This window comes from Musa acuminata, chromosome BXJ2-4 (genome assembly GCF_036884655.1).
Source record: "Musa acuminata AAA Group cultivar baxijiao chromosome BXJ2-4, Cavendish_Baxijiao_AAA, whole genome shotgun sequence".
NCBI lineage: Eukaryota > Viridiplantae > Streptophyta > Magnoliopsida > Zingiberales > Musaceae > Musa > Musa acuminata.
The window spans coordinates 42,435,000-42,457,990 of NC_088341.1; the positions used below are offsets into that span (position 1 = coordinate 42,435,000).

General features: G+C 39.1%; 2 protein-coding genes and 1 long non-coding RNA gene across 3 annotated transcripts; 2 read left to right on the forward strand and 1 right to left on the reverse strand.

Annotated features, from left to right (window-relative positions):
• The first annotated feature begins 4,971 nt into the window (after positions 1 to 4,971).
• LOC135611003 (probable leucine-rich repeat receptor-like protein kinase At5g63930) lies at positions 4,972 to 10,429 on the forward strand. The gene is made up of 3 exons (XM_065106198.1): positions 4,972 to 5,951; positions 6,102 to 9,161; positions 9,993 to 10,429. Exons 2-3 carry the CDS (start codon positions 6,212 to 6,214, stop codon positions 10,370 to 10,372), a joined length of 3,330 nt encoding a protein of 1,109 aa, XP_064962270.1. The 5' UTR covers positions 4,972 to 5,951; positions 6,102 to 6,211; the 3' UTR covers positions 10,373 to 10,429.
• A 1,315-nt stretch (positions 10,430 to 11,744) lies between these two features.
• Positions 11,745 to 18,224, forward strand: LOC135611005 (uncharacterized). Its single transcript, XR_010486405.1, has 6 exons — positions 11,745 to 11,925; positions 13,227 to 13,375; positions 13,470 to 14,247; positions 14,997 to 15,103; positions 15,242 to 15,358; positions 17,266 to 18,224. It is a non-coding gene; the product is annotated as an uncharacterized LOC135611005 (long non-coding RNA).
• LOC135611004 (probable indole-3-pyruvate monooxygenase YUCCA5) lies at positions 18,224 to 20,286 on the reverse strand. The gene is made up of 3 exons (XM_065106199.1): positions 19,322 to 20,286; positions 18,856 to 19,227; positions 18,224 to 18,679 (listed from the first exon to the last, which is right to left on the reverse strand). Exons 1-3 carry the CDS (start codon positions 19,991 to 19,993, stop codon positions 18,470 to 18,472), a joined length of 1,254 nt encoding a protein of 417 aa, XP_064962271.1. The 5' UTR covers positions 19,994 to 20,286; the 3' UTR covers positions 18,224 to 18,469.
• Between the last annotated feature and the right edge of the window lie 2,705 nt (positions 20,287 to 22,991).

Sequence of the window (22,991 nt, forward strand, 5' to 3'; positions counted from 1 at the left end):
TTCACTAACCTGATGTTTTCCTCTTTGTTGTCAATGTGTTTAGACTGTATCAGCTCTCCAAACTTTAAAAGTAAAAAAGAATGAAAAGGTGATGTGATTTCTTCTTGGAATGTTCTGATCAAGTTTTATGAAACTATGTAGGTTTTACACATCCAGTGCCACTTATTCTTCTTGGTTCTTTTATTTCACTCGTCTAAAAGATCCTACAAGTAGCTGTCAGTTATTTTTGTTCCTCTTATTTTATGCAACATGATGAGTATAATGGCAAGCAAGGAGATGCCTAAACTGTTGGACATGATGTTTGGGTATAAATATTTAATTAGTTGGAACTTTACATTAAGTCTTAATGCTGATTATAATCACACATGACAATACAAGATTAGAATCTAGCATATGCTGGATGTTGATGTGTGAGCTTGAAGGCTAAGATGAATGTGTGAAAGATGAGCATGTTTATCTTATTTTTTGTTTATAGTTCTCTTTTGATATTGTAATCAATTGCTTATTTTTTTGTATTAGTTGCAAGTCAAATTGTTGAAGCCACTCATGGAAATTGTTTTTCCTTAAAAAAGATATATGCAAAGTGCAAAAGAGGGCAACATGTCTCAGCCACTGGTCAAGCAAAATAGTCAGATATCTCATAAAATAAGAACTGCAGCTTCTGTTATTCATGTAACATCAGATTGGTAGAAAGTATTTACTGCAATCAGTGACATAATTCATGGGTTCATGATTCTAAGCATTCTTCTCATGATGAACTTGTATTATGAAAACATAATACAAGTTCTTGGCAGCAGTTTGGCATCTAACAAGCACAGAATAGCAGCAAGATGTTCTTAATTTCTTCCTTCTTTAAGCAAAGAGGGTATGAAAGGCAGGTGAGTTTGATAGTAATGGATGAAGCTTCAGCATATGAAACTGGTCCAGCAAGAGGGTGTGAAGTGATGTTGAAATGGTTTGCTCTACATCAGATATGTCAAATGTCAACTAATGAAGATTGCCAAATGAAAATGTGCTTATAAATGTGACAATATAGTATTGAAGGGCATATATTATCTTCTGATAATTTTATGGTGGCATGCTATTAGTATTGAGTGTGACAAGCAATAGGGTGGTGGCATGAGGAAGATAAAATAAGATCTCCACATCAGATCATCAATGAGAACATTGTGGATATCTATTGGGGTAAGTGAGCATTGATATGAGGAATCATGTTTTGGAAACACATCTCATGATTCACTGACCATGAAAACAAATGATTGATTTTATACCTCTAATCATTTCCTTTGTCCATTACATAATGCAAATAATGGCCAATTATTGAGTCTATCATTGTTTGCCAATCAGATTACATGTTTTTAGTGTTAAATAACTATTAGTTTTAATACGCATTATAGCATAAAATAATTTGCCAATATTGACTTTTTCTTAGTTCAATAAAAATCAAATGTCAACTATAAAAATAAAAATCTAAATACCTATCGGTACAAACCGATAAACACCAATGTAGATACATATCATTCCGATCAATCTTTGGAACCTCCAAACATCACAGTGTGCCACATAAACACCCACCATGGAATATTAATCACACTTCAAATGAAGGATCCACTTTCCTTTCGAAATAATAATGATAAAAAAGATAAATAAATGTGGAAAAAGGAGAAAAAGTTAAGCAACAAGTGGCCAGGTAGCTTTTCCCTAATTGCTGCCTTTTCTGTGCGCATGATCGAGTTGTTGCTATCAACAGCGAAGTGGAGGTGGACCTGCTGGCAAACTTTTGATTTTGATGAGACTTCATTCCTTGTAGGCCTCTGCTTGGATTAATAATAGTTTAAAGGAGGAGGAAGAGGAGCTTTTTAATGCACAATTCTTCCATAGGAACTATCAATCAGCAAGTAGAGATCATTCATGACTTGAAATCTGAAAACCATGACAAATGACTTTGGAATTCCTTTTTCCATGATATGTAATTGCTTCTTGTTTGAGATTTTGGATTTACAGCTTGAATACCCTTTTTTTCAACTGCTGATGGATCAAAAAGTAATGCTAAATATTTTCTGGAACATGGTTTGTGGTTCATTATGATTGATTGTGATGTTGAAATATTTCCATTTATTATTGTGTTTTGAGGGGTGAGCTACTGAACTATCTCAGAGATCATGGCAATTTATCAGCAACCTTTTACAGGTTTCTGATACTGATTGTTTAACCGGCATACTATATTCTGGTTATTTAAATCCCTCAGAAAATTACTTGCTTCCTTTTCTAACCTTTTTCATTTGCTTTTCTATAGAATTATTTTCCATTTAATTCCTTTTTTCAATTTAAAAAGAAAGACCACCAAGAAGAAATAGAAACTTGGAACAAAATATTGTGCTTTTACTTGATTATGAACTGATATATATATATCTGTATATATATACATATATATATATATATATATATATATATATATATATATATATATATATATATGTATATAGTAATCTACCTAAAGGAAATTTAATTCCAAGATCATATATTCTCTGATTTAACACTAAACAAAAAGATATATTGACATCTCAATGACAGTGAAGCAGATCATTGGATAAGGAAGTAACAGAGGCTAGAGCAGTCCAAGTCTTGCTTCTCCTGTCTTCTTCCACACACACACATCAATTGGTCTAATTTGTCAGATGGACCATGCATCACATCTATCAGTTCAATGTCTCTGTGAATTCCTTGGCTGCCGACACTGCAAGTCCAGAGTGTTCATGTCCTGCACTGCAACCCTAATTATTCTCTATCTATTTGGCTAAGGTGGACAGTTTCTTCAGCTTGATTGAGTCACTACAGAGAATGTTGCATTCTGTGTTGGAGAGCCAGTCAAAGCAAGCTTTGGTGGATGAAACAAGCTACAAGTTTGAGACCACATGAAAACAAGCCACTTGGACTATCTTTTTGGTCTTTTCCATCAGCTTGTGGGGACTTAGTAGTTTGATCCTGTTTGGGATAATTTTTCTTGCAGGTTTTCTCATCTGCCAATGGAACTCCAACAGCACCACTGCTGGCATATCCATCCACATGTGTAGTACATGACCAGTTCTTGCACTCAGCTATGTGAAGAAAAGAAGGGATATGTAGCTTCCACAAGTAATCTCCTGTTCTATTTGATGTAACATACCAAATACATCTAATCTCTGTTCTATTTTATGTAACATACCAACTACATTTTTCTTGTAATACATGTGATTCTTTGTGCTTATTGGAGAGGGTTTCAATTCAACTTGAAGAAAAATTTGGTGCACCCCTTCCCTTGCTCTCAGTGTACTTTTGTGTCATTCAGGATTCCCTTGATCTGAGTCACACAAACCCTCAAGCTGAGGATGAAGAGAATGGGAGTTTGTAAAGGATAAACATGGCTGTCTCTTTCAAGCAGCACAAAGGGTTCAATAAGATGAGGATAAAGCTAGATTTGTGAGTATGAGGTTGGCCCAAGGGATTGTAAAAGCTAATGATGTTTGTCCTTTTTGTTGTTAGCCATGATCTTACAATTGTTGAACATAAATATATATATATATAAACGATCTAAGTGTGGCATTCCTCAGTGAAAAGACAAGAAGTGGGGATTCAATGTCAAGTAGAGAGAATTTGGAAGCAATGTTCCTGGACACCTCTCTGGTCACTCAAATCTCATTCCTTCCATCTGTTCCTTGATTGGATTGAGGCTTACAGGCCAACAACTGATGCTTGTAGAACATGTCAATTCTGCATCCTAACAAAATAAAGTTTATTTTGGTGATGTTAAACACAATCAACTTAAATTTATATCTGAAATAGCACTCAGACAGTGATCTTCAGGGAAGGAAGGATATCATATTACATATGCATTACAAGCAAACTCTTCTTAGCAAGTACAAATATGTGATGGAATAATTCCTAAGCTAAAATTTCTTATGGCTTCATTTGATCAGACAATTCATACTAACATAGTTTCTAATTTCTCCATAAGCTTTTTTGTGACTCAACTGTAGACAGGACAGTTTCCAAGGTGTCCAACTTTTTCTTGGGAAGAAACTTAAACCAAGTAAAATCTCAGACACAAAATGATGCTAAATCCAGAAACTGGAGTCATAAATGTTAGGACAGCTATATATCCACAGTTTCTCTCTAGAACTAAGCACTCCATGTTTTCTTTACCATTACCAAAACTGAGCTTGTATCCTACTCAAGCATGACATCAATGCATGTGAAAAAAGAATTGAAGGATTCTGACAAGAGGCATCTTAATGACTAATCCTTTGACCAAGATCTTCTTCATGATCAATGCTTTGACTAATAATTTCTGAAGACCAACCTTGACTGAATCCCTTGTGGATCTCAGCTTGATGCCACTAGTACAATACTTATCATATAAAACACCATTAAAGAAAAAAATATACAGTATGTGCAATAAAGATTAGCATAAGAATCAGTGACAAGTGAGAATAATAAAAATAATGGAAGAGAAAAGTCATCTTGGAATTTGTCCAAATCCCAAGAGCCATTAATACAACTGAGCTCAACACCACTAAACTAATTGTAACCAATATAAATATTGATGATAGAGAAACCACAAGAGTGAGAAACAAGTAAAATATTAGTAAATAAGAGATGGTGGGAAGAGAGAGGAGTTTTTTCTTTGGGGTTTGTTCAGAGCCTGTGAAAGACACTCCACTATTTGAGCTCAACACCATTGGCTTACAAGTTGGAAGACATGGAATAATATGGTGAAGAAATCATTAGAGAATAGTTATTTAGAATTAGCAAGTGCTAATTGCTGAATAGGAAAACAAAGAGGAGGAAGGAGAAGTGGGCTCGGGGGGGAGTGAGAGAAAGAGATGGAAAGTGAGACTTGAAAGCATGCTTGCCGGCCATTATTGTGGCGTCTCTCTCTCTCTCTCTCTCTCTGTCCTGTGGCCTTATTTTCCCATTTCCCTACAACTTTGGACCTTTCCTACAAAATCTGTCTGCTTTATGGATCGACGGTGAGGGTCGGATGGGGCCAAAAGCAGGGAAGATGCAGTGGACCAGTGGGCGTGAAATTCCACGTTGGGAATGGACTGAACCGAGATAGAACCCGTGCATCGACGGGTCGAAGAAGCGAAACAGGAGAAAAAGGCGACCGCTTTGCACTCCGCTCTTCGAGAAAGTCGGGGAAGTCGGCTCCTTTACGGTCCCGGCATACGAAAAGGTGCAGGATTCGCGATTTCTTGTGATGTTTGCTGCTGGCGAGTGTATTTTTCTCGAAGGAATTTGGGGCGATTTGTAGGACTTCAGCTGAGATTTATCGTCTCCTTCGAAACGGTGGGTTTCTTTTGCAGAAAGGTGCGGCTTTGATGCTCAGGCTGAGGTTGCAAACTTGAAGACTCCAGTATTGGTAGGGGGAAATTGGTTATGGTTTCGTGCTGGGGGCAGCAATCTTGCGGCTTTGGTAGAGAAAGTGGAATTCCATGTGGATATCGGTCTGGAAAGGATTTGGTGCCTTTCGCAAGAAAGTCGTAAAAGCTGAGTTGGGTTTGAAGTGAGTTGTCTCAGTTCAATGGACCACTAGTGGAATTCCCAGGCTTTGATTTGATTTTGAGGATATCACCGCCAAGTTCGGTAGGATCGACAACAAGTTTTCCAAATGTTAGGTGCGATAATTTTGTATTGAACTGTTTTAGTTTAAGAGGAGAAGCAAGTGACAATTTTGAGGGCTTGATTATTTTATTTGCTTGAGGCAATGATAGTGTCATGAGTTCTCTTGAAATCAGAAACTTCAGTTTACCATACCAGAAGCAAATTCTGGCTTGATTGAAGAATTGATATTGTCATGAGCTTTCTTGAGGTAGAAAAGTTCAGCTTATCACACCGGCAACAAATTGTGGCTTGATATATCATCAATGAAGCGTTGCATCCGTCAGATCATAGGCTTTGGGACCATGGAGGTAAGACAATTTTTGCTGAATCTTCTAGGATTTGTTGTTTCTGTTGAATTGAGTTCTAAGTAATTCTGCTTCTACGATTGGTTTTTTGCTTTATATCTTTTCTTGCAATTTGATGAAACGAGCTCTGTCAATTTTTGTTGCATGTATCAGGAAAATGGTCTTGAGTTCTTGAAGTGCAGAAGATGATTAAAAAGCTTGGCTTTATTCTTGATGCTCTGAGGCTTTACTTATCTCAACATTAGCACTTTGTGTAAGTCATAATGATGGCTAAGATGCCAGAGATTTCAAATTCTGAAGGAGCTTCTGTTTTGGTGGTTCTTCAGTTTGTAGCACTATTGGCCTCTGTAGTCATACATATTTCGGAAGGGGTAAACATTGAAGGACAATCCCTGTTGGATCTTAAGAGTACAATGAGGGATGATCTGCACCACCTAGATAGTTGGAACCCTAACGATCTTACACCTTGTGGTTGGACGGGTGTTAATTGCACTTCCGACCTCAATGCAGTGGTCGTTGGCCTTAATCTGAGCTCCATGAATCTATCTGGAAGCATCCCCCTGAGCATTGGTGGATTAGTTCACCTAACTTATCTTGATCTTTCCTTCAATGAGTTATCAGGAACAATCCCTAGGGAGATTGGAAATTGCTCAAAGTTAGAGTTTTTGTATCTCAATAGCAATAACTTTGAAGGTGAAATCCCTCATGAATTGGGTACCCTTTCCTCTTTGTTAAAATGCAATTTGTGTAACAACAAGCTGTCGAGCTCTCTTCCTGAGTCGATCGGAGGTCTTTCATCGCTTGTGGAACTAGTGGCCTACACTAACAACATCACAGGTCCATTGCCTCGTTCCATCGGCAGGCTCAAGAACCTAGTTATATTACGGATGGGGCAAAATTCGATCTCTGGAAGCATTCCTGTGGAGATAGGTGACTGCCAGAACTTGAAACGACTTGGTCTTGCCCAGAACCTGCTAGGAGATGAGATCCCAAAGGAGCTCGGGAAGTTGAAAAACTTGACCGAACTAATTCTTTGGGACAACCAACTCTCTGGAATTATCCCTAAGGAGCTTGGAAACTGTAGCAGCCTCGTGACACTTGCCCTTTACCAGAATAATTTAGTGGGTAGTATACCTGCAGAGATTGGAAACCTGAAGAACTTGGAGAAGTTATATTTGTACAGAAATTCATTGAATGGGACAATCCCAAAAATGATTGGGAATCTTACTCGGGCAACAGAAATAGATTTCTCAGAGAATACATTGACAGGAAAAATACCATCTGAACTGAGTAACAATAAGGGTTTGCACCTGCTTTTCTTGTTCCAGAATCAGCTTACAGGCAACATTCCACCAGAATTGAGTGAGTTAAGGAATTTAACCAAGCTTGATCTCTCGATCAACTCTCTCACCGGGCCCATTCCTCTGGGGTTGCAGTATCTGCCTAATCTAACTCAATTGCAACTCTTCAATAACATGCTGTCAGGCCTCATTCCCAAGAGTCTTGGCGTGTACAGTCCACTTTGGGTGCTTGATTTTTCAGAGAACAACCTCACTGGCCTAATACCGAGTCATCTTTGTAGACGTTCGAACCTTATTTTGTTGAATTTATGGTCTAACGGGTTGACTGGAAACATTCCTGGTGGAATTACAAATTGTAAATCCTTGGTGCAACTTCGTCTGGGTAAGAACAGTCTCACAGGAAGCTTTCCCTCTGATTTATGCAAGTTGGTCAATCTTACTGCTATTGAGTTAGATGAGAACAGATTCAGTGGTCCCATTCCATCAGAGATAGGGCAGTGCAAAGCTTTGCAGAGGCTTATTCTTCCTAACAACTTCTTCACACATAAATTGCCAAGGGAGATTGGTAATCTGTCACAGTTAGTTATCTTTAACATCTCATCCAATGAAATTGGAGGAAGCATACCTCCAGAGATTTTCAACTGTAAGATGCTCCAGCGACTTGACCTCAGCAAGAATCAGTTTTTAGGGGCATTGCCTGATGAAGTTGGAAGCCTTTTGCAGTTGGAACTGCTTATACTTTCTGATAACAAGTTCTCAGGAACAATACCTTCCATCATAGGAAAGCTCGCTCATCTGACAGAGCTGCAGATGGGCGGTAATGAATTTTTTGGCACAGTACCTAAGGAATTGGGTGAGCTTTCAAGTTTACAAATTGCAATGAATCTTAGCTACAACAATCTTTCAGGAAATATACCACCAGAGCTTGGCAATCTTTCCCTTCTGGAATATGTTTGGTTGAACAATAACCACTTAACTGGCGAAATTCCATCGACATTTGCCCATCTGTCTAGCTTACTTGGACTGAATGTTTCATATAATAATCTCACAGGGCCTATACCTCCTATTCCATTGTTTCAGAACATGGCCCTAAGTAGCTTCATAGGAAATAGGGATCTTTGTGGTAAACCTCTCGGTCAATGTGGTTTGTCTCCATCGTCTACATCTCCATCAGCTAGAACAAGTACCTACTTGGGTAAGACGATTGCAATAATTGCTGCTGCCATTGGAGGAATTTCTCTTATACTCATTGCTGTGATTGTATATATCATGATAAGACCCGTTGAGACAGTCGCACCTGTCAATGACAAGCAACCAGGTAATACAGATTCAGATACATACATATTTCCAAAAGAGAAAATTACGTTCCAGGACTTAGTTGCTGCCACAAATAATTTTGATGAGAGTTATGTAATTGGAAGAGGTGCTTGTGGAACAGTATACAGAGCTGTTCTGCAATCTGGGCAAACAGTTGCTGTCAAGAAGCTAGCATCTAATAGAGACAGTAGCAACGCGGAAAATAGCTTTCGTGCAGAGATTTCGACTCTTGGAAAGATTAGGCATCGAAACATTGTCAAGCTATATGGTTTCTTCTATCACCAGGGTTCCAACCTTCTTCTGTATGAGTACATGTCAAGAGGCAGCCTGGCTGAGTCGCTTCATGGAGGTTGCTCTTCTTCTCTTGACTGGGACACCCGGTTCATGATTGCGCTTGGGGCTGCTGAGGGACTTTCATATTTGCACCATGATTGCAAGCCCCGGATCATTCACAGAGATATCAAGTCGAACAATATTCTGCTTGATGAGAACTTTGAAGCTCATGTTGGAGACTTTGGATTGGCAAAGGTGATCGACATGCCACAATCGAAGTCAATGTCTGCAGTTGCTGGATCATATGGGTACATAGCACCTGGTAAGTCAACTTAAATACCATTATTTGTTTTGCCATTTTCTTCTACCTTGAGTTGCCTTTTTCTCCTGAGGCTGGATTCACCGAGTTTGAGTGTTACTTTTTCCTATTCATTTTTGCTGACTGTTTTACTGAAGAAGCAGCATGGTTATCAGAAGGAAAGCTGTTACACAATTGTTTAACCTTAGAGCTGATCTTTGATTTATTTTGTGAAAACATAACAATAAAGATTTATTACTATAACCTGTGTGGACCATGCTTTCCGATTTTTCTTCATCCGGTTGGTGTAAATTTGGGACTTGTGTACTCTGTTTTTATTTTTAATATAGTTCAAAGTGCGTCTCTTAACCTACATTAGCACATTAGAAAAATTGTCTAGAAATTCTTGCTTGGACAGGATTTGCCAAAGTCTGAGTTAGTTCCTTCTGGATTCACTCATTACAATGTTGAATTCTGCACATATTGTAATGCTCTCTGAGAGAATGTTCTATACAATCTTTTTGATAATAACAACTATGATGTAATCCTTGTTCCTCATGATAAAGAAAACAATCTGTGTTCTTAATGACTATTTCCCATGGATGGTCACTTATGCTCGCTTTTTCCTCTTTCATCGATGTATTATTATATATTGGGGAATATCTACTTCATTTCTATCTTTCTGATCATGCATCTGATGTTTCTATATTTTCCCATGCTTTGGTTTGTTGCTCTTTGTGTGTTCATCTGCATCCTGAGTGCCTGTTATCGGATAATATCTTCGTCTGAGTTCAGATTTTCGAGCTTTATCATTAGCATATCTAATTAGCTCTAACAGACATCATTTTCTGTCAGAATATGCATATACCATGAAAGTTACCGAAAAATGTGACATCTATAGCTATGGAGTTGTCCTTCTGGAACTACTGACTGGAAGAACACCTGTACAGCCCTTAGATCAAGGAGGTGACCTTGTTACATGGGTAAGGACACACATCAGAACCAGTTCTTTGACTTCTGGAATACTTGATAGTCAATTGAATTTGGAAGATAGGGTTGTCGTCGGTCACATGATCATGGTCTTGAAAATTGCCTTGCAATGCACAAGTATGTCACCGATGAACAGACCAGCCATGCACGAAGTCGTATTCATGTTGGTCGAGTCTAAACAGAAGGCTGGGAGCTTGGCATCCTCACCGGTTTCCAATCTCTCCTCCGAAGAGGATAACTTGTGATGTATTCATGTTCTGTGTCCGACTAAATGATATATATTCCCCCTTTTTTCCTTTCAATATCTTTGCATTCTAATTTTCTTCTTTTCTCTCTTTTAATGTGTGATCATCTTTGCAGTTGCTATCTATAATATTACATTATGTCTCACTAACTTAGGCATTAGACCACTTCAAAATCAATATTGATATCGTTCTAGCTTTATGTGGACCTTCAAGATGTCAAGTTGATGATTGTCTTGCATAACTTCATCATGTTAATCTCTTGAATTGCTGATTGGGGCAATTGGACCTCCATTTTAGATTCAAACCTCTATTTCAAACATTCTAGGCAATTACCTTATGTCAAAGTCATTTGTCTCGTAGACTAGCCTTTTGAATTCATATTTATATGTTGCAAATGTATTGCCCCTTGTTTCACTTTGATTGCTGGAAATTTGAGCTTTGTAATTCACCATATTACTATGTGAATTTATTCTAATTGTTTTTATTATAATATAATTTTTCATTGTTTATCAAAATGAAAATAAATATATTTGGTTGAATTGGAAAGATAATATCCATTAGCAAAATATATGATTATTTTAAAAATACTTAGTTCCACTAGATTTATATTCATAATTTAATAATATTATTTTCATAAAAAGGTGATTGTTTTATGACGTAAAAATTCAAACAAATATATTTGGTCAGATCCCACAGACAATATCTATTAGCAAAACATATTATTATTTTAAAATATGTTCACTTACGTTATATACATATTACTATATGAATTTCTTTCTATTATTGTCATAAAAAGATGATTTTTTTTATTATTTATTAAAATTATATATATATTGATACATTTTGTTTTTTCTTAAAACATGTGTTTTAGAAATTATATCAAATAATATTATGATATATTGGTGATCATAATGTCACAAATCATTAAATAAAACAAAAGATTATTTATTAAACTTTTCTGATTTTGATGCTTATTTGAAACCTTAAGGAAAAACATACTCCCCATTTATTAGGAATTATATCAAATGATGTTGAAATAAGATGATCACAACGATTCAACATTTTTTTAAAATTCTTTTTATCTAAAATTTAAAAGATTCAAAAACTTAGTGGGTGTGTGTATATATATAAATACATATATACATATATATATATATATATACACATATATATATGTGTGTGTATATATATACACACACACATATATATATATATACATATACATATATATACATATATACATAAATACATATATACATATATACATACATATCTATATATATACATATATATATATATGTATATATATATACATACATACATATATTTATATATACATATAGTTATCGAGTGGCCAAATCCTTCGGAGGAAAAAGCAAAAAAGAAACAACCTGCGAGATATGTGTGAGAGATAAAACGCAGCTCTCTCAGAAAGGTAATGCAGGGAAATCCATCGGTGCCGCTTGGAGCAAGCAATCGGAATAGCGTACCTCCACCAACTCCAAATGTCAGATCGTAATCTTCCCGAACAAGGATTGAGCACCGGGAGCATGGTACGCTTTCTATCTCTCGATCGAATCCCTTTTTTTCTTTTCCAAGATTATATCTTTCTCAATCGAAGGCAATGCGGATTCGCACACGGTCGATGAGCACTCCGTGACCGGTCCCCTATACTGCCGTCGTTATTGCTACATGGTACATTGGGTTTGATGTTGTCTTGTCCTTTCCCCACATTGCTCACTTCAACTGCTTGCAAATTGCCGTGGTTTGGCTGGTTTTCCATTTGTCTGTCATCAGAGGATGCTGGCCTTCTATCGGACTTGCAAAAAGTTGGTTCTTTGGGACGGCTTTTTGTTCGCCATTGATAAAGTTGCCTAGGTCTCACAAAAGTCAATCATCTGAATGCCTGTGGTGTTATGTCTTTCTAGGGCAAGCCACTTTAATTGGGTATTCACTGTGCACTAATAAAATGTTTATATGTTTGTGATGAGATTCCCTTGAAATGTTAGACTACAGGGGACTACGGGATAGGTTCTTTGTCTACTTCAACTTCGAATTCCAGCACTTGAAATTTCCTTTCATTTATTTCTCCACCCATGTACTGGCTCATATGCGAAACAATTTGCAAGACCATTTTTTGCATGTACTATTTGACGATAATATAAATAATTTGTCATTAACTAATAGTTTATATAATTAAATAAATTTTATTAATTTCAATTACAATTTGATGCTATGGAATAAATTTAATTACACTCATTGACATTCTCTACTCAAAGGTTTGACATTCTCATCCAAGCCCGATGCAGTATCTAAAATATGTGCCTTGTGTAGTTCCAATGTAAGTTAATATTTGAAGAAATTCCATCTTTGTCTGCACATGGTAAACCTTGCTTGATACATATTAACCGATCCACAAAGTTGTCATAACCCAATCTTAGGCCCATTAGACCTGATAACTTGGATATTGTTTTTTTTTTTTTAATCACATGGTTCAAATTGCTTAAGCCTAAGTTACTAGTGGTAGAACTATTTAGCTACACAGTGAAGTCAAAATAAAAGTTGACAATGCTTTCTAGGTATGGCTGTTGATATGACTTTGTAAGGTGTTTCCATTAAAAGTCAAATCCCTTTTGTCTACTTCTGACCTTCTGTCTTTCCCTGTCATTTTTTCTAAAAACCATTTTGAATGCATGTAGATTTACAGACATGTTATTAATATTCTTCACTTGATCTGAAGGGACTTTATTACCTAATACTTCCTTTGAGAGTCTGTAGACATTTGACCACTAGTAACTTTGGCTAGTGGACTAATAATCCTTCAATCCTTCTCAGACAATGATTGCATTTATAGGTCCTGGACAGTGATATGCAGGAACAGAGAAGCTGAATGTGTGTGGTTGTGGAGGTTTGCATCTTGCTGAAAGCCCCTGGTTCCAAGAAGGAACAATTTGATCAAGCATGCAAAAATTATTTCATTACTTGTACGATAAACACTAGAAGGTACACTGTCCTTGTTATTCCCATTTGTCAACTTTCTAATTGTGTTCATACTTCTGTTACTATGTATTAAGATAAATCCAATCTTTTGTTTCAGTGAATCTTCAGAGAAGATGATGAGCTCCTTGTTTCAGTGATGTTTTAATCAGTTGTAGTCATCAATTCAGTATTGATACTACTCAAATATCCAGGTCCAGCCAGCACATTATGAACCCAGTTATTTTCTGATGGAATAAGAAGCCTGTGTCATGGAGGGAATATAATTATTGTGTAATTGACTGGTGAAGTAGCTACTTACCAAGTGGAACACTCTACTAAAGTGCAAGCCCATGAGGGTATCACATGGACAGATGGTGACACTGGAATGACACCTTCTAAGATGAACTTAATCATATTCTCTGGAGTTGGGACCAGTGAACTATTAATCTGGATCCTAGATGGACCACCATTCAACCGTTCCAAATCTTGATGCTGGTTAACCTAAGGGCTGCCTTCATGGAGGGATCATTGACTCTATCTGCTCCACAAAGAGACGATAACTGGTCCACTTGCCCATCATAGCCGGTAGGTGGGTCCTCTGGTGTCCTCACCCACTGTCGATCTCCACCTCAGATTCTCTGCCACCGTGGTTCGACATTAAAGAATTGCTTCCATTCACGTGTCGTTTGCCACTGGGGACCACTTCACTCTCAAGATGTGGCGACTTCGAGAGTTATCCTGTCTTTCTCTCAGTTTCTTCATTGATTGCAGCCCCAAAATTGTCTTACTCTGAAATCAACACTTAAAAGCTCATGATGGTGTGGGGTTTTATGGTCACTTTCATCCTGCTAAGATGGTACTCACTGAAATGCGACAGAAGAAAGGTTAATTTCAAGGTGAGATTGTCCAACTTCTGTTCTCCTTTTCCAGCAGATCAATTCCAATAAGTGAGACATCTCTTCTTCTAGCCCATATTCTTAGAGCTGAAAGCTCAAGTTTTTTATCTTCACCATACCATGCCATCCTACTCTATGAGTCAGGACATGATAAGTTGTGATCCTCTTGTGCTTCTCTTGTATGATTTTTCTATGGCAGAAACTGATTGCACTACTAGAAAATATAATTTACATGTTATCTATTGCATATGGCTTTGTGGATCCATGATTTATTTATACCATTTAGCAAGGACTTCCCTTCAATGGAAGAAGTAATTCTTGCTGCTAGATCTTCTCACTAAAAGCTTCTCATCATAAGAACAACTGAAGGGATACGTCGAATGCGAGGGAAAAAAGAAAAACACCCACACTGATACTTGTGTAGTCTATCTTCATTTGAAAAAAAAAGCAGCAAAAAAGGATTTAGCATAAAGCAGGGTTTATGTACCCACTAGTATTTACCAATTCAACCAAGTATTGCTAAGAGGTCACAAAACTCAATGCTTTTCGGTGTATAACTCATTCTTTTTTTTTGTTAATTAATTCATTGATACTAGACGGTATAAATCAATGTAGTGATAATCTGTTATTGTTATCATTAACTGAGGCATATTCATGATTTTCATTGATATCTTAAATTTCAAATTTCCTTTTATTTAGGACTCTTAGGTTTGATATATCTTGACAGATAATTCCTTGTAACCTCACAGTTCAGGAAGACATATATTATTTTCGGCATTGTCATCGATCATATCAGTGAGAAGGTTTTTGGCTCTTTCAGAATAACGGTGATCCCCCACCAAGGGGATTTACCCAGGTCAGCATTTTAAGCTTCCTAAATTTTTCATCTTAAAGATTAACTACTCTTGTTCATTTTCTCATACATTTTCTCTATATGTTTCTTTATCATTCATCTAATTGTGTTATATTCTTATCAATATTTTCAAATTTGTAGGTAACAGGTACCATGGCATTTTTTGGAGTTTCTGCATTCATTTCCTTCCTCTTCATCCTATATCAGTATGATTGAATTGATTATTCTTATCAATATTCTCAAATATGTAGGTAACAGGTAGGAAGCTAGTTAAACACGACTGCCCAATGCAATTCTCTACTGCTTAAAGAACAATGTTGAATTGTTTTATTTTTGGACCATCTAAATTCCACAATGCTGTAGCTTCTTTTCATATATAGAGCAAATTCTGGTTGAGTTACCCATTCCAATTTCTCATATTTCCAACAGAAACGTTTTGTAAATTTTGCATACTTAAATGTTGCATAGATTGAAATGCAATTATTATTTTATTTTATTATCTCTTCTGCATGTTTATCTTGAGCTATGGAATTATATTTCGAAATGTCCACGCGCTTTTAAATGAATGCAAACTTCAATCTCATAAAAGTATTCAAATATCCATAAGGTCAATCCCCTGCATTAAGCTAAACTATAAAAGCTAATTTGGACTGTCAAATACCATACCGAGCTAGTACTTTCTTAAGAACTGTCTTTGATTGGTGCACATTTCAAGCTTCATAAGAATCTAATGGAGAATTATTGCAACAGCCCATATAAAAGAAAAAGAAAGAACAACAAACTGAATAAGCTGACAAACATGATAATGTCATTGATGCATAGGCTTAAGAGCAGTCCTCCAAGTCTACTGAAACCCTTGATGGTGATCTGCAAACACTCCCCTCAGTTGTTACAGATGCAACATCATGAATCACTATCTAATTATGTGTATTAGAACAAAGCCTGTAGAATTTTTGCCTCATTTTTGGAGCCTTGCAAGCTTCAGCATGTGTTGTCTATTCCAGGGAATTATAGAATCTTTGTCAGTCTCCAATCTGATGGGTAGCCTTCTAGTATTTCGACAAGTCCTGATCATAGATTGAATGTTCAGTACATTGATTAAGGACTACATTTGATGTTCTCTTCCACATGAGAATGCAAAGGGTTGAATGTAACAATTAAATTATTTATTGTCATCGTTTGCTAAAATATCTGAATGAATTCATAAATCTTTCCATTTTATTACACGAATGAATTCATAAATCTTTCCATTTTATTACACCACTTATATGACCTGATTGATTAACTGCTGAACTTTGGAAGTATTTGGTCACCATCTAATGGCCACATTAAGTTTAGAGTTCTTTTTTTGTTTTTGGAAAACCTATAATTGCATTCAATAACAGCCATTTCATAAATACTTTAGCTTATTCAAGTTTTCATGCAGTCAGAATAACTGTGTTAAATAACTTGCTTCATGATTGGACAATAATTGGTAAATCTATGTCAAAGTAGTCTTCACATAAATTATGCATGAAGCAGCAATGCCTCTACAATCAAAAGAGCAAGAAGTTAAGTATGAAGGATGAACACAGGGGAATTAGATTTTCTTTTTCCTTATAATATGATAAACTTGAAGGTAGTGCGATTCTCTATGTAACCATTAGATGCAACTGGCCACAGAGTCAAGAATCACAGAGATTTATATGGGGATGTTGGTGAACTTGTTAGACAAATGCAGTTTAAAGTCAACAAAGATTGCTGCCTGTGTGGTAGTTCTGTGAAAAAGAAAAAGAACATCCTTCATATAGAAATTGAAACTGTATTATCCAGCCTTCTCTTTGTCCTTCTCTTTTGTATGGAAAAAGGCCTGAGAAAATATCAGAAAGTACAACAACTACAGTTTTTCATGAGATCTTTCAAAGGTTTTTTCTCCTATGTGAAAGAAGATAGAGGGGCCAATTTGACCCTAATACTGACATAAAAAAAACTCTGAACTTTGATTCAGCTTAGCTGTTGCCCTTTTTTTCTTTTTCATCAGAGAAAATTTACCTTAACAACTTCCATCTGACTTATGCATGGGCATCGAACAGTAATGATGCATATGTGTACATATGTTTGCTTGGTTGCTTGGGTACACACAATCCTATCTTCCATTAATGGCAGTTCCTCACTTCTTGCTCTAGGGCATGGACAAATGCAACAAGGTTGGGGCCCTGGTTGGAGATGCAAGAAGGCAATATGCTGAGTCCTTGAGATGCATGTGATAGTGCAGTAACGGGGTGTGCAACTGAAGACTTCTCAGAGGTATCTCAGAATCAGAGGTCTAGGCATGGGTGAAAAGAGTATCATTCCAGTAGAGAAAAGAGAGAGGGGCAAATGGTCCAATGCAGTTGCATGATGCCTTGGTGCTGGAAGCACTGCTGAATTCCGAATCTGGCACAGAGTTGTATGCTTTTGATCCCCCACACCAGGATTGGGATGAAATAGCACTTCAGGATTCTCTTCACATGCATTCGATCAATGAGAAAAGGTGACTGGAGTGACTAGTGCTGGAGAACATGGGAGTCCCATCTTACTCAAAAGGACCCTCTCATTGCTCTTCTTCCTCTTATGTAACTAAGAAAGGATGGTTTAGAGAGTTGGGAGCCAAGTGAAACATCAACCTTGAGGGAATCTTAGGAGCTAATGATTTGGTAGGCCTCTGACATGTGGCTTGGTGCTTCTATTCTGAGTGGGGGGAGGGGAGAGCTGCAAGTTGGCCACAGCTGACTCCCTGCAATAAAGTCCTGAGCTTTATTTCTTTTTCAGAAATTAATCATTCAACTTGCAGTATTTCTTTACTGCACTGGCATGCCTTCCTTGCATTTAATTCCAGTAATATCATTGATGCTGTACAGCTGCAGCATAGATTTCACTCCAATCCTTTGAGGATCCTGCAGGATCTTACCAGCCTTTCCAGTAGTACCATGGCAGAAGCAATGCAGTGGCTGCTGTAGTCTGAAGACAAGCAAAGTACATGGCTAAAAAACATAGCAAACAATGGCTTTGTTGTGTTTGTTGGGAGGGATGAAGAGAAAGGTTGCCTTGAAATGTGAAGTATTTCAAAAAAAAAAGAAGAGAGAGAAAAGTTGCCTTGAAATGTGAAGCATGAAAAATGATACTGTCCTCATTGAAATGTTGTACAAAGCAGCCAAAAGTGCAGGTGAAAATAAAAAGGAAAGCCTCATCAACATCAACTGTTCTATGTACATCACTCCCATCCATGTCTCAAAACTTGGGCTCCATTGACAGAGGGTTTGGTGCACTCTTATGGTCTTCTTTACACTATCTACAGCCAGTAGCAGAACCATGAAAGGAGTGTTGTTATTATCTCTGTGTGATTGATCATCATCTCCTATGGCAGGCAAAGATCCTCTGCGCTACGTTTGTTTCCTCTCCCCACAACCTGCCAATGTCCATGGCTGTCCTCACTGCATCTGAGGAGGCACCAGAGAGCCCTCTCCTTGTGAAGCCAACAGCATAGAGCCCAGACTTCCCTTTCCACCCATTAGGGAAGGGAGACTTTGGCACTCCATCCTTGGAGAAGAAATCGCATCCCTGCAAATGGAACCAGATAGTTATCAGCTTTATGATGTCGCTGATGGATGCATAGATAGATTAAGTCAACGAGCAGGAAATCTTTTCTTCCTACAGAACCTTAGACCATTCATAGTGCGTCACCAACTTCGACTGCCAAGCTTGAGAGAACAGTGAAGAACATGGGGTGTAAGTACCTGAAGCCATTGAGGGACGTTGCTGCGGTATCCGGTGGCCAAAATGATCGAATCCACGTCGAGAAGCCGGCCGTCGACGAGCTCGACCTTTCCCGGCGACAGCCTCTTGATTCCGGGCACCACGTTGATGTCACCTGACCTTATTTTGCCGAGTGCGCCGATGTCCAGAACCGGAGTCTTCCCCTGCGTGTTCTTGAGCTCCAGAGGACCAGCGGAAGGCCTCCTCAGGCCGAACCTTTCGACTTTGCCAAGCACCAGCCATGCCAACACCAGGAGAATCTTATCCGCCAGCCACAGCGGCAGCCACTTCATCAGCAGGATCGCTAACTCGAACGTCGACTTCCCCAGCACTTCCCTGGGCAGCACATGAACCTGCGATCAAGATGGATGAGCAGCTCGGTCAGGAATTGGATTCGTGTTAGATGCTGGGAGTTGCATGCATCGTATGGCCGTTGATGCTGCTTACCGAGTCGCGGATTACCATGGACGGGGAGGCGTCATGGTCACACAGGTCGAGCGAGACCTCCATGCCGGAGTTGCCGCAGCCGATCACAAGGACGCGCTTCCCCCGGTAGGCCTCGCCGGACTTGTAGTCGCAGACGTGCTTAACGTCGCCGCCGAACTCCTCCAGCCCCTCCAGCTCGGGGACCACCTTCTCCGCATTCTCGCCGGTGGCCACCACGAGCCATCGGCCAATGTACTCCACGTCGGCGCTCACGTTTCCGGGCTCAGCGCAAGCACCGGCGGCCCTCACCCTCCATAGTCCGCTCGTCTCGTCGTACTTCGCCGACTGCACCGACTGGTTGAACCGGGGGCTGAGCTCGAAGTGCTTCGCGTACGACTCCAAGTAGTCTATGAACTGCTTCCGGGAAGGGTACTCCGGGTAGTCCTCCGGGAAGGGCAGCCTGGGAAGCTGGCAGAACTGCTTCGGGAGGTGGAGCTTGAGGCGGTCGTAGGTGCGCTTCTGCCAGAGGGAGGCAATGCAGTCGGCGCGCTCAAGGATCACAAAAGGCACCTCTTGCTCCCTCAGGCAAGCTCCCACAGCTAGACCGGACGGCCCAGCTCCGACGATGATCGGACCGTTGACCCACACGCACCGCCGCGACAGGAAGTCGTACTGCTCGGTCAGACCGGCCATGAACGGTTGTTTCAGATGGCCGAGTGGCAGTTGGAACGAGAAGCGAGGTGGAAGAAGCTTGAACTTGTGGCTGAAGCACTTGCCGAGCTTACTGGTCTGAAGTCGTGATGCCTCTGCTGCCAATGGAGTTTGGCTTTTGGAGATAGGAAGAGAGAGAGGAGGGAGATGTGACAGTGAGGGACTGATGGAGAAAGGGAATTAGGAGAGGAAGACAATGAAGCAAAGGAAGACTTGTACTGAAGTGAGGAAGGTTGGGAGCATGGGGAAGAGATTAAATAGAGGCCAAGGCTGATGAGAGCTGCATGTGCTGGGGACTTGTCAAATGATGAGCATGGCCCTTCCATAAAGCTTTGCAGTATTTATAACCTGAAGCTTCTGAGCAAGGCCTTCATGGATATTAAGATGCAAATTTCATCTTCTCATCAAATCTGCAGCCTCCAGTAATACCTGAAATGGATTGGGTTTTTACACTGGAAGGATCAGACTCTGCCCACAGATTCACAACATATTTAGGCCAGCAATCTACCAGGTTGTCACCCATTGCTGTAAGTGTTGAAGGCTGTTCAGTGCTTGCAGTAGAGAATTTATGCTCACTAGAGGATGCAATCATTAGGAAGCAGTAGCTGTTGGATCAATCACTGTCATTCTGTCAGCATGGATAACAGAGCTTAACTATCATTCTGCCAATATTTCTTCAATGATGAGTGTGATTGGGGTGATGAGTTTGACCTGCTTCCTATCACCCCCTCCCCCACTCTGGACCTCTCGTTATGATCACAGAATTAGCTCACCAGTTCTTCCTTCCCACTGAGAGCCATGAGTTCTTCTGTTGTGCTAAGATCTTTGTTCTTCTTATAGATAACTGTTGTAGTTGGCATTCTTGGAGTTGCCATATGACCCCTCCTGCAGAGGAGATGCTAATGGCTGAGTCCGTGTGTTTAACTATCCTCCTCCTCCTCCTCCTCCTCAAGGACTCTTCCATGAGATCATACCCTAACAAATTGCATTGTGGTAGCAATGATCAGATAAACAATCCAATAGAATAATTTATTTTAGAGAGAGTTATTCTTTTAAATCTCAACTTCTGTCATCAAAAAACAATGGCTTTCTTTCTACTGTTTAGTTTATATTTGCCCATGGATGTGGTATCCAAATATGATCACCTCTCTGTTTCTAAGAAAGACAAATGAAAATTACAATGGTTCCACATCCAATCCAATCTATGTTGCTTGCAATTCTAGTCTTCCCTATTTCCGGTGTTACTCGAGCTTTTGAAGTGCTTATATGGATGGAGCTGCTCAAACTTGAGCACATATGATGGTTGATTACACCACTCTCACTTGATCTAACCTTTGACTTTGACTTGTAAAAGCAATTGAGCTTAAGCTACTCAAGTGCTTAAATGGAGAGGCAGGAGTTGATAGAACTCAAACAAGATATGATGGAGGTGTTATATCATTCCCACATGAAGTCTTTTGACTTGTGAGAATAATTGAGCCTGAGGGTCTTTTCCTCGAAGCAACAATTCCATGTGCAGCTCTCAAGGCAGCCTTCAAACAACATTCCCTGCACAGCTTCTGAAACATACAAGTGAAATTAATTGTAGTGCAAATTTTCAGATTTGCAATTTATACATAAAAAATGAGTTCAAGAACCAGATTTAGTTTCCTAGTTTCGTCGTAAGAACAAAAATTAGTTCGATTGTTCATGAATAAAAATATTTTTTTAATATATATATATATATATATAATTTTCTCGATTATCTTAGTCTATGCATGAATTAAAAAGAAGTTAAGAAGTCGATTTCTTCAAAAGATTGGAAGGCTAAATAAACTCAAAAAGAACAAATGGTGTGTTGTCAAGAGTCCCATACAAATGGTTAGGAGCAGGAGGCATTCTGCTGCCTCTTTTGCCACAGTGCAGTCTCTGGCGACCGTGGCTCGGAGACGAAGCGAGCGGCTGCTGCTGACTGTTCCTTCCACGTGTGCCGGTGGGCCCCAGCTAGGTCTCCGATTGGCCTTCACTCGAGTCCTTTCTGTGTTTGTTTTCCGAGGAAGAACCACAGCACTCTTGGTCTTATGGTTTCCATGCACACAAATGCTCCATATTATTTATCTTAAGCCAATAGTAAATCTTATTATGAGCGTAGAACTGTGGTTAATCGTCATCAGGTCGATGGAAGTGATTACGAATTGTTCAAAGCTTGCTGTGCTACATGGTTAAAATGCAGGTTCATGAACTTAGCCTTAACACTAATATGCTATCAAAATAAATATGCTCTAAGTGCTTGATTAGTGGTTTGTGCCAATGCTAGAGAACCTGCCCATGGAGGCTAGAAAAGCACACCGGCGATACTCGTGGTGGTGCGATCCTTTCATGTTGGAAACCCCACTCCTCCCTTGTTTATGAGTCTGTGTTGTTCTCGGAAATGAGTAGAGCCATCCTCCCTGCACCCTAGCTTTGCCTATTCTATGGGCCAAAGCCTCCGAGTGCGGCACGCAATGGTGTAAGCAGCCAGATGGATGGAGGCACTTTCGAAGTAGGTTCGATGGGAAGACTTGTTAATTGGATGCAGCTCTTTAGCTTGAACTCGAAGAGAGCTTTGAAGTTGCCACGAGAAGATTCATGTTCACGCTGAAATCATTGGATGATGGACGCCGAGCGGTCGTCTTTGTGTTTGTGGCTTCGGAGGCTTCCTTTTCTCACCCTTTTGCATGTGCCTAACTCATCTATGATGTATAATTTATATCATAGATCAAAGTTGGAAGGGTAGCTGAAAAGGAAGAAGGAAAGTTGCAGATTTGTTAGACACTTCCAGTGGGCTCTAATACAAAGAGAATGATCGCCGCCTACAGACTCGCTTTTGGACACTCATAAGCAGAATTTTTCTTTTGCTTATTCTTCTTCAGCAAAGTCTTTGCCATGCGAGCATACGAACGCTGCATTGGCCACAGTTGCATTGACTCCCTCGATCAAGAATTTCATCTGATCGATCCAT

Excerpts from the sequence above, each read along its gene's own strand:
- LOC135611003 (XM_065106198.1), top strand. The coding sequence starts at position 6,212 with ATGATGGCTAAGATGCCAGAGATTTCAAATTCTGAAGGAGCTTCTGTT. Across the intron at positions 9,162-9,992 it reads ATATGGGTACATAGCACCTG|AATATGCATATACCATGAAA; the intron begins GTAAGTCAACTT and ends ATTTTCTGTCAG.
- LOC135611004 (XM_065106199.1), bottom strand. The coding sequence starts at position 19,993 with ATGGCCGGTCTGACCGAGCAGTACGACTTCCTGTCGCGGCGGTGCGTG. Across the intron at positions 19,228-19,321 it reads CCATGGTAATCCGCGACTCG|GTTCATGTGCTGCCCAGGGA; the intron begins GTAAGCAGCATC and ends TCTTGATCGCAG. Across the intron at positions 18,680-18,855 it reads ACGTCCCTCAATGGCTTCAG|GGATGCGATTTCTTCTCCAA; the intron begins GTACTTACACCC and ends TTCCATTTGCAG.